Source organism: Lithobates pipiens, unplaced genomic scaffold (assembly GCF_037356315.1).
Source record: "Lithobates pipiens isolate NorthernLeopardFrog02 unplaced genomic scaffold, aLitPip1_a1.2 Scaffold_18, whole genome shotgun sequence".
Taxonomy (NCBI): Eukaryota; Metazoa; Chordata; class Amphibia; order Anura; family Ranidae; genus Lithobates; species Lithobates pipiens.
The window spans coordinates 139,802,309-139,814,457 of NW_027507758.1; the positions used below are offsets into that span (position 1 = coordinate 139,802,309).

Below are 12,149 nucleotides of genomic sequence, written 5' to 3' on the forward strand. Positions count from 1 at the left end.
TTCCATTGTCCAATCTCCTGAAGACAGCAGCATAACCCAAGGAACCAGAATATTTTTCCTGTGTCCTGTACTCCAAAAAAAAGGATTTTACAGGTAAGACAAAAATACTGTTTTTCAGCAAAGAGCCTTGATTGCCTTACCCATAACTTGGGTATTACAAGACAGTAGTTTGTAACCAAACTAAAATTGCAAGTAGTTGGTGTATCATAGATATTAAAAACGTTCTCTTTGCCATCTTTTTGACACCCCCATGTAGCAGAATTTACGGTGAATTATAAAACACATCAGGCTCTCTAGGTACCTCAAATAAATTCATATGAGGTTGTAACTGCTGTGAGCCTACTGTAATATAAGGAAACCAAACAGATAACTGGAAACAATTAATAATCAACTTTCAGGGTAAATGCCCAAAGCATACAATTCTGGTTTGATTAAATAAACGTGCATTAAAACACGACAATTGTTTACTCATTATGTGACCTTCATTACCAAGATCCTTCACTGTAACATTTCTTATGTTTTCATTAACAAGAGTCAAAAAACATACGTGACCATGTCTTTCTCTTCTTTACAGGGATTTCCTAGGCAGTGCCCAGGAGCAGCAATAGACCAACTACATGCAGACAGCCTGGATATTTGTATGTGGTTTGGGGGCAGCAATATGATTCCAGTGTATCAATGGAAAAGCAGGAGTTTGAGAGCTACGGTGCTAGAGCTTGCTCCCGCTTTCCCATTGGATATAATCCATTCCATTGTCCCTAGGGTACAACTACCAAACAAGGGTGTGACCCCCTATGTATGTTTGTACATTTTGCCTGCGTCTCTCAGACTATTATGGGACCTTTTGCGTTTTTAAAGCAGCTAATGGAGAACCTGAAAAGCCAACAGACAGCACCAGAAGAGCAATCTGGCTGTAAGTGAGATGTCTGTTACATTTGTGTCCCCACTTTGGCAGGATTTGGATAAAGTTACTGATGGTAATCAAAATTCTTAAATGATAACTGAAAGAGCTGCTGTTTTACACTGACGGAATAAAGTCCAGTTGATATTATCAACGCAATAATTTTAAAGGTTATGCATGTTAGCATTTACACTGTCGTTCTGTTGGCAGACAACCAGTACTTTCTGCTTTACCAGATAGTCCATAGATGTGTGTGATTGTGTGGAAGGTGAGGGTAATCATTTTATACAAGGGATAGTGAGGGTATTAATGTTCTGCATCCTTTGTGAAAGAATATGATAGATGCAGGACCTTAAATGGTCAGCTGTGTACATAGGATGAGCTGTTCGCACTGAGATTGTGGAGCTTTTGTTTTATTAGAGACAATGCTTTAGTTTATCATAAACCCTTAGTGTGACCTTTTATTACTTGGATTAAATCGAAGACCTGTAACTTCAGATGACAGCTTTGTATATTATAAATTCTGTGGAATAGAGCCATGGTTGGCTAAAGCCCATCAGCACACATAAGAGCTGCCTAACCAGAAAAGTTTTTTTTTTTTTTTTTTAGCTTCCATTGTATGACATATTTATATTCATGGAAATAACTTAATTCCTGGGTCTATCTTAAAAGCACTCCCTGCTGCACTGATAGAGAGCTGTTACTAATGAACACATCATACATATCTTTTTTTTTTTTTTTTTTTTTTTTTTTTTAACATATTGGTATGAGATTTGTTGGAATGCCTGATAAATACATTTACTCTCTATTGAGCAATGGGCTTCACAAATTCACTCCTGCTATATCCACAATTCTTCTGAGCCTTTTTTAGTCTCATCAGCAGAGCTTCTTACACTGGCATTGCATATTCATAAGCTGACTTGGAAGAAAGGACCATTTTATTGCAAATAATAGCAACATGTAAAATATGTGACAGAAACAGCCCTGGTGGTCATTAAGTATCTAAAACGAAATATCTAAGAAGGTAGATAAATGGTGCCTCTGCTTGTATTCTGCTTCTCCTCTTCTGCCCAAACAGTGCTTGGCTCAGGTGTGATACATCAAGGCGTTTTGGATTGGACCACAGTGATGTCTACTTGGGATAAGCAGCTAGATCTGGAGGTTTAGGAAACTCTTTGAACAAGACGACAGTTGATTTGACAACATTTTCACCAAATTTTTGGGTGGCAGATTTCTGTGTTGATTAATCTGGATTGCCACATGAATACCGTAAGAGTTCTACAATAACAAAACGGAATTTCCCTTGGTGTTATAGGCATCTTTGACTACAAAAGTCCATCTCCCCCACAATAGCTACTGAGCAATAAACTGAGTGTGGATCAGGAAAATTTACTTCTGCAACAGATACACTGCTAAATGGTACATGTGGAACAGTTTGCACTGCTAATTATATAAGTTTGTCTATTTTCCTAAGAATTGACTTGAAATAACTTGTGGCATCAAGAAGGATCTTATATATTCAGAAATCAGAACATATATCTTTTCTGTTTTACCATGCTAGTTATTTTTATTTTGTGCTACAGTTTGAATGTTAAAACCTTGTGGTTTTAAAATAAATCTAAATTAATTCATCTGGAATATCTACTAGATTTTCCTTTGTTACAGTATGTCCCTTTTATAAGTTAGTGTTTGTGTATACAAATACATAGCTGTATTGAGATGTAGTTTGGCTTACTAGCATTATTTATGTTCCTATGTGAACTAGAATGGTCCCCATTCACTTCTATTGGAAACAAAAGTTGCCATGCACACACAGGACAAGTTAGTGCTACAAAGCATTCTGATGGGCACAGAGAGGCGTTCAAAAAGTAGTAGTTCACAAGCTTTGTTTCAGTGCTGACCTACACTGCCTGTGATTAACAAGTTTCATTCCCCATAGAGGTTAATGGGACCATTTCACACTAATTTATTGTCCGAGCTTAAACAATGGTCAGAACAAGGTAGAGTAAAACCCAACAGTAGAGAGTGATGAAGACACCTCCATCTCAATATATAGTGCATTATGATGCTTTTATATAGAATCATCGCTAATAAGGATTTCTTAGGCTATGTTCACACTTAAAACGGATACGGCTTGCAGCAAGGGTCTGGTACGTCCTTGTTCTCCGTTTCAGGGACAAATTGGGCCCTAATTTTTGCCTGAATTCGGACCTGAAACAGAGGCAAAGACGCACAGGACCCCTGTGCATTTCGCTCTGCAGCCACCCCAGAGATTTTTGAACCGGCTCCATTGTCCGGTCACAATCTCCTGTCATTCGAGTTGGATGTGGGGAAAATGTTAGACTCTGGGCAAGTAAAAAAAATAAAATAAATGTTTGCTTTCTTCTTATCAACATTTCCTTAATATTGCAAGCATTTTTATTGTTAAAAATATTCTTCTAGAGCTCCAGGAGAACAGCTGTAGGAGCAGTTGCCAACATAAAAAAGCCATTAGGTTGAAAACAGACCTGTTACAGATCATTTCTTAATCTAAAAATACCTGATTATTAAAGACTGTGGGTTAAAGATAGCAAATAGCCTTTTTCTTACCTTGCCCAGCTTTGAATTCAGTAACTTTTGAATAAATGTCTGCTGAGCTAATAAATATTATTTTACCTTTTATATATTATTTTAATTACCAATACAAATTTCATTGTTTTGTTGTGTTGTGATTTTTATTTTTGCACAGAAACATTACATGCAAAATCCATTTTCTTCAATGGTGCCTGTTTAGACATCGGCCCTTTTATAGCAGTGCAAAAAAAAAAAAAAAAGAAGAAAGTCCTGTATAGTTTTTGATATGCCAATGCACTTAAAGACAGTATTGAAATTGATGGATACACATAAAATGTATGTCACAAGTCTTTAACCTGATAAAATGCACACAAATCTGCATGTAAATGTACATTGTTATGCAATAATGTGCATGCATATGTGTGACAATGTTTGCATACGTACATTTTTAATGATCTGATAAAATGTATGTTGAAAAAAAATGTATGTTGGCTGTGTATGGAGAGAATTCGGTCCACTAACAAAGTTGCTTTTAACTTATTTGGGATTGGATTCTATCTCCCCAAATGTCTGTCACAGGCTAGGAACAGTACAAAGGTTTCCCAGCACGCACTCACTAGCTAGTCGATAGCACAACAAAAAACTTTACTAAACTTTTTTTATGTAACATCTCAGGCTAAAAACAGAGGTTTTTGTTGCATACATTTGCAAATACATGTAAAGCCACTCTGATGTGTCAAACCTCTAATAAATGTGGTCCCTGACTCTAACTATGTGAGTTGTCAACTATGGGCCATATATAGCAATACATAAATTGAGACCAGGTTTACCATGAGGCAAAAACTTTGTACAGAATCCCACCAGAAGGCTAGCATTGGTTATATGGGATTCATTCACTGTCTCCCCAGTATTGTTTCCTTTCAAGTTTGTACTGGAAATAGAGGGGCATCCTGGGATAGAGATAGAGAAGATAGGGTGAATATTGGTTGTGGCTTGAAGGAGCATTGTTAGAGTCTAAACCTAAATACAGTGTACATTGTACACAGTCTGCAGTGCTTGTACTTACAACATACTCCATAATTACTGTACTGTGAATAAATCTGGCCCTAGACATGTGTTTTTTTTCTGCTAAAACTCGGCTGCTCAACTTCCTTTAAACTCCTCTAGATGCCTATGTGTGTGCATGGACAGCATAGGCTAACAGGCAGGGGTGTTTACAGGCAGGAAAAAAACGCCAAGCGCCTCTAGGAGCAGCTGATGCATGAGGCCTTATGCTGCAAAAGCAAGATAAGGTCATACACATACTGCAGCAAAAAGTACATAAAAAAAAACACATAAACTAGCTGGTGCACTGGTCTAATCCACCACCATGATGAAAGAAGTAGTTCTGGATCAATATACAAGCAATGGGGCACTGCAGCTTTCTGTTAAATCAACTGGGTGGTGGAAGAATACCTAAGGGGAGCACACATCCACCCTGGTGTAATAAAGTCTATTTGGAACAAGAAAATGAAAACCTTTTATCCAATGCACTAAAATTTTGCAGGTAAAAATTAAGCCTTTGAAGACCATCCTGGATGGTCGCTGTAAAATCCGATTATGGGACACCTTTAGGAAGCCTGCTGACAGCCTGAGACTATACCAGGGCAACCATATCTGAGTACCGACATACCCATGCAAGTGTGCATGCACCCTGGTGCTTAGCTATGGTGGCCCTAGTATAGACTCAAGCTTACAGTGGGTCTCCTAGAGGTGTCCCATATCTGGATCTTACAGCGATAACCCAGGAGGGTCTTCAAACATGCCCATTTTTACCTGCAAAATGTAAGTGTTTTGAATAAAGGTTTTATTATTGTTGCTCCAAATAAACTGTATTACACTAGAGCGGATGTGCACTTGCTCTCCTTTGTGTTGTTGCAGCAGAAAATACTGCTGCCAAACGCCAATATCAAGTGATTAGGGCTGCACCGCAACAGCCCTTTAATGCACACGGTTGTTGTGCATTGGGGTGGCATTTACAGGTTGAAAACACCACCTGTCAAAGGCATCCAAAAAGTGATTTACTACAGTTCACTTTTCAGGGGGGCAGCAAGCACTACCACTAGTGTAAACCTAGCCATTACATTCCTTTCTAGCACAAACTCCCATGGAATTAATGTATCCATACCGCTTAATCTTTTCAATTATTAGATTTTGTTTTTTGCATACTAATTGTATATTCTTTACCTCTTGATTATTTAGTAACTGGTTTAATTCTTACAGTAAAACCTTGGATTGTGAGCATAATTTGTTCCAGAAACATGATTGTAATCCAAAGCACTTGTATATCAAAGCAAATTTCCCCATAAAACTATGGAAACTCAGATGATTCGTTCCACAACCATTTATTCATAAGTCCTTCAGTTTATATTCCATATAAAAAGATTATAGCAATGTGACCAGGTTGTGTAACAATAACATGTTCATTTACAAATGGCAGTCTCCACAAGAAGATTAAAAAGAGAAGAGATGTGCCTCTAAGTGTGGCAATATGGTTACATTTAATGAAGGAACAACATTTAGCAACTCACATGGTTGATGATTAACCACTTCAGCCCCGGAAGGTTTTACCCACTTCCTGGCCAGGCCATTTTTTGTGATACACTGCTGCATTGTTTTAACTGAAAATAGCGCGGTCGTGCGATGCCGTACCAAAATAAAATTTGAGGTCCATTTTTTTTCCCTGCAAATAGAGCTTTCTTTTGGTGGTATTTGATCACCTCTGCGTTTTTTACTTTTTGCGCTATAAACAAAAAAAGAGGAGCAACTTTGAATAAAAAACAATATTAATTACTTTCTGCTATAAAATATTCCCAGTAAAAAAAAATAAAAAAATGTAAAAGCTAATTTCTTCATCAGCTTACGTCATTATACATTCTGCTACATATTTTTGGTAAAAAATCCCAATAAGTGTTTATTGATTAGTTTGCGCAAAAGTCTACAAACTATGCGTTAGGTTTATGGCATTGTTTTGTTTTTTTACTAGTAATGGGGGCAATCTGCGATTTTTAGTGGGACTGCGACATTATGGCAGATAAATCTCTGACCCTAAGTGACACTTTTTGGGGCCCAGTGACACCGATACAGTGATCAGTGCTAAAAGAATACAATGATTCCTGTATAAATTACACTGACAGGGAAGGGGTTCACTCTAGGGGGTGATCAAGAGGTTAGGTGTATCCTAGGGAGGTGCTTTCTAACTGGGGGGGGGGGGGGAGTGTTAAACTGGAGGAAAACGGAGATCGTGTTTCAGCATAGCTGAAACAGAAGATCTTTCTTTTCTTCACTGACAGGTCAACGGTGTGCTTTGTTTACATAGGCACAGTGATGCTCAGTGTCTCCTGTGAACGTTTGGCAGGGCATGGCGGCCCCCGAACCTGCTGATTGGCCCCGCTGTGTCCAATCACAGCAGGAGCGGAGCTGCAGAGACATGCGCCCCCTACACAAAATCACGTACAGGTACATGATTTTGTGCAGCCGGGCCGCCCTGCCGCATAATCCGTTAAAAGAGGCACATCTAAGTATGCAGGCATTCGGGGTAAAGCTGTCCAAATAGACCGTCCTCCACACCGCCGGCTCTCACCGCTGTCGGTCTGTAATCATGACTGGGAAGATTACCCTACAGTAGAGCGTTCTGAAACTGAGGCTTGAAATGCACGTGGAGCGCAGCGTAGAAGAGATGATGTTGATGGCGGTGCGGGGGATGGTCTATGTGGACAGTTTTACCATGGACTCCTGCATGCTTAGATGTGCCTGTTTTAATTATCAACCATGTGAGTTGCTAAATGTTGTACCTTCATTAAATGTAACCATATTGCTACACTTGGAGGCACCTCTCTTCTTTTTTAAACTCAGTTGTGACATGACGCTACATGTATATAAAGACATCGCTTGTTTATCAAGTCAAAATGTATTAAAACATTTTGCTTGTCTTGGAAAACGCCCTCAAACCAAGGTTTTAGGCTGGGTTCACACCTATGCAGATTACATTGCATCCAATTTGTATGACATTTTAACATACGTTCATTTGAGGCTGGCTCACATATGTGCCTTGCATTCACACTCCACATTGACTTGACCAAAAAAAATGCGTTTTCTGGGAATTGCGGTGCGAATTGTGAGCACATTATCTTCTAAGGGAATGCGTCTCATTCGCAGATGCATTCTGTTTTGAACAGGATAAAATCCTGATGTAATCCTGACCTCATCCTGATCAAAAACTAATGTGAAACGCTGAACAACTACTCTGTCAATTAGCTGTGAAAACTGAGCTTCTATTCGCACTGCACATGTGTGAACCCAACCTTACTGTTTTAAAGTGGCTTTTACCAGAAATATATCAAACTGAATTTTCTACATTTGTACTTGCTGCTCACTGAAGGTAACGGGATTCTGTTCTGCTGCAATACATTCTTGTGGGAAAGCTGAAACAAAAACAGCAATTGACTGACACATGGACCGTGCAACAGTATTTCCAAAACAAATGCTTTATAAAAATAGGTTTAATATCCCTAAATTAGAACCTGAGTCGGTAAAGTGTCGTTTCCTACAGTCTTCCCACATGGGTGATTTGCTTCCCAACAAATACCCTTCAAAAAAAAAAATGGCATTATAAAGATCCAAACTGTACAGACATTCCAGAACTCTTTTATTTTTTACTGTTGTGATTCCATTGTTGATTTCTGTAATTGAACATGGATTTGTGGAGGCAGCTGTGAGGCAGCACTGTTTGGGGCTGCATAATATAGAAGCTAAATAAAGTTTTTGCGGAAACAAATTTGATGTTGTTTTCTTTATGTACCTCATAAATATTGAACTAGCAATGCATGTCTTTTATTATTAGTATGGATACTGTATGTGACAAGTGAAGTTAAGATTATTTCATGTGAAAAGGACACTATTAAAACTGAAGAGAAAAAAATGTCAAACTGGTTAGGAACTAATGTATATGATCCATGGCTTGTCTTCCCATCTATTGCAGTGACACCTGTATAAACTGTTATGTTCATACAGGGCTGGACTGGGACAAAAATTTGGCCCTGGACTTCATCCAGACCGGCCCACTTTAATTTAGCAAACAAGCACAAAAATAGTATATAAAACTATACGTAATTGTGCAAAAAAACATAAGTAGCATAACATAAGGAGTTCTCACTAACCTCTTTCATTTTTTCACTTATTCTCCTCTGTATTTTTCTCATCTTTCTCACATCACTGCGTGAAGTTGAGGGCAAGCCGTGCAGCCATTACTTTGTCACTGAAACCGGCCCACTGAGCCATCGGCCCACCGGGAAACTCCCTGTAGTCTCAATGGCCAGTACATGCCTGTGTTCATACTTTTATTTTCTCAGCTGTTGGTCATGCAATTGTCCACCTCAGCCATGTCACCGCAAAGTAAAGGGAAGAGTATAAGACTTCGTACACCCAAATTGTTGTACGACCGAGTGCCTGATTTATTTTTTCAAAAGCGCGTGGCATGTGCAGGATTTAGTCTAGCATACCAACTATCCGCAAATTGTCGTTTGACAAACACGAACATAGTAACGTACTATGAAAGTATAAAGAGGAAGTTAATTTCTCAAGCGCCACCCTTTGGGCCCCTTCTGCTAATTTTGTTAGTAGAAGTTTGGTAAGCGTTGATGCGAGATTTTCAGATCGTACAAAAAAAATGCCTTTTAAACTACGTTTGGCATAAACACATCAGTATCACCAGCAAAGTAGCCTCGTTATTATCATATTAAAGTGGTTGTATACTCATTTTTTTTACTTTTACCTACAGGAAAGCCTATAATAAGGCTTACCTGTAGGTAAAAAAAAAATCTCCTAAACCTGTACGGTTTAGGAGATATTCCCCTCGGTATGCGCCGCTGATTGCAGCGGCGCATGCGCACAAGGGGACTCTCGGCTGAAAGTCCGGCAGTGGCCGGCCCGGCCGGGATGAAATCTCCCGCACACATGACGATATCGCGGCTCCGGCCACTCACAGCGCCAGAGCCACGATACCCGGAAGAAACGCAGAGGGAGCATGTCAGCTCCCTCGGCGTGGATCGGACCAGATGTCGGGGCCTCGTTCTAAGGTAAGTATTTCATAATGAGCTAGTATGCGGTGCATACTAGCTCATTATGCCTTTTGCTTTGCAGGTGTTAAAAAAAAAAAACAATAGCGGGTTTACTACCGCTTTAAAGAAGATGACAATGTGCGCTGCATTTTGACATTTCATCAATTGCCGCATCACGAATGTTAAGTCTAGATTACGAACAGTAGTTTACAAGACTGAACTCTTCCCAGTCGCTCTTTGATTCCAATTATGCGTGTTTGTACTTTTGACCATTTCTGTACTGACCATCCGAAAATCAGACGTTTAGTTCACATCCGACAAAAATCTGCACATCCAGCTTTTGTCTGACGAAAAAGTGAAATCAGCTGTCAAAAGCACCGTATACTAACGATCCGAAAATCGACAGACAGCTCGTCTTAGGAATTTTTCCTTCTGATTTTCGTATCATGTGCAAGTGGTGTCAGTGTTTAAAAGGGTGGAGCTCTGCATCACAAGGACTTCATGCCATCCAACATTTTATATAGCTAAGTGGTTATCACTTCCACCTAGCAGCACTATGGTCATCCGTTTGAATCCTAACAACCACACTACCTGCCTGGAGTTTGCGTGTTCTCTCTGTGCCTGCATGGGTTTTCTCCTACACTAAAGCGCTGCTTAAATTGACCGCGCTGTATAAGTAAATACAAAAATAATACTGTGCATGTGAAAAGATAATTCAGTGTGGAAAAAAAAGCAGCACCACAAATGCAATATATTCCCACAAGAAACAAAATAAAGCTGTGTTGTGCTACAGTGATTAATATTAAAAATACGGAAAAAAATATATAAATAAACAGTCCAGAAAAATCAGTCAATGGACCATATGGTCAAATGGCAAACTCCATTATTCAACTGTGGATAAGGTTATCTAATCCCTTCACCAAGTGAACACGCCCACCACCACAATAGAGTTGGCATAGTCTAGCAGTTTTATTTGTGTTTAATTAGCTGTTTAATAAGTTTTATGTGAATTCCAGCATCTCACTCGCATTTATTAAAGCAATAGAGCATGTTCATAGGTTAAATTATGCAAATTTATTTATCATACATCATGGTACACAGAGCCACAGTAACAAATGTATGGGTTATATGGCACCTTGAGGTGATGGACACTGGCACACCCTAAACAGGAAGTTCAATTCCCCATATAACCCCTCCCCTTACCGGGAGTACCTCAGTTTTTTTGCCAGTGTCTTAGGTGTTTATCATGGATAAAGATGTGCTGTGCTGAGCTCCGCTGAAATATTCCTTACTGGGGCAAGCCATGCAACCGAATCCATTCAAAGTGTCTTTTGCAGGCCGATTTTGAATGGTACCCGGGACTCGTGAAACAAAGTTTTACCTGTAAAGCTTCTATTTTTAGAGAGCTGGACCCCGGGATCCAGTATTTGTTTTTTTCAGCCATATTCTTGGCGGGGTGCATTTTACAGGCCCAGGGCTGTGGCTCCCTCGATAAAAAGGGGGCCCCAGTCCCTGAAGGTTTTCTAATGGAGCCCACCGTGAGAGGTGAAGATTGGGTCTGTTACCACAGAACCCTACAGCTGAATAAGGTAAGGGAGATTCCTAAGGAATTTTTCGAATTCTTGTGGGTTTTCTCCTTTTAAAGTAAATGCTGCTAGGAATGCCCCCCCCCCTCCCCCACCTGGATAACTTTCCTGCAGGCAGAGGGAACATGGCATTAGATGGTGGTATGCTGTGCCGCTCCCTCCGCCATTACGACAATTCCCTTCGGCGACTCTCCTCCTCCCCCAGTCCTTCTCCATGTGGTCCAGTCAGGATCAGAGCCTGGTCGCACGGGAAACAATCTCATTTTAAAAAAATGAGGGAGGTTCGTGCGGTGGGTTCTCGGAGGAAGGGGCAGGGCTTAGCGCTGTTGGCACGCTTCAGCATCCACAACGCGGGCTGTATGGCTATAACATGGGCCTTTTTAGGTGCATACAGCTTGAGGGACACAGAGCGGACGGGTGGCATGTGAGTGGGTGAAACAGGCATTCCCAGGCACATTTACTTAGAGCATCAGGCTGATTTTAATAGCAGAGGCAGTTGCTGGACTATTTGCTCAGCAGTGGGTGCATTTTTTTGATGGTACCTCTGCTCAGCACTGACCAGAGGAGGTGGTTCAAATACCACAGAGACCAAGGACAACAAGGGGTCGCTCTCAGGTCCTAAGGACCCTCCCTCTGCAACACCATCCTGTTCTAAGGAGGCTGGTCAGAGTGAGCCATCAGGGGCTGCAATTGCTTCCGCCCTGGTCTATATAACTGAGCAGGTTTTCTCCTCAGCTATGAGTGATATAGAGAGAATATTAGTGGCTTTAATCGCATCTTCACAGAGTGGAAGAAAACGCATTAGGTCCCCTTCTACCAACCTCAAACAAAGCAACTGTAGGAGGGGATAGACGAATCCCCCTTAGGGGACCGTGAACAGGCTCATGATTCCTCTTCCATGGGATCAAGTGAGGAAGGACCTTCTTCAGCTTCACATGCTGAGAAGTTGCTGGTGCGTTCTTTTACTAAAATGGTCCACTCCACATTTAAGCTACCCCGATGTCGGTTAAA

General features: G+C 40.4%; 1 protein-coding gene across 2 annotated transcripts in view; it reads left to right on the plus strand.

Annotated features, from left to right (window-relative positions):
- The window catches only part of ABHD12 (abhydrolase domain containing 12, lysophospholipase), a 223,156-nt gene extending 214,886 nt beyond the window's left edge, over positions 1 to 8,270 (plus strand). For both annotated transcript variants that reach the window (XM_077486185.1, XM_077486184.1), the window contains exon 13: positions 575 to 8,270. In XM_077486185.1, the coding sequence (XP_077342311.1) occupies positions 575 to 608 (34 nt within the window). In that variant the 3' untranslated portion in view covers positions 609 to 8,270. The remainder of the gene's footprint in view (positions 1 to 574) is intronic.
- Positions 8,271 to 12,149: the final 3,879 nt, after the last annotated feature.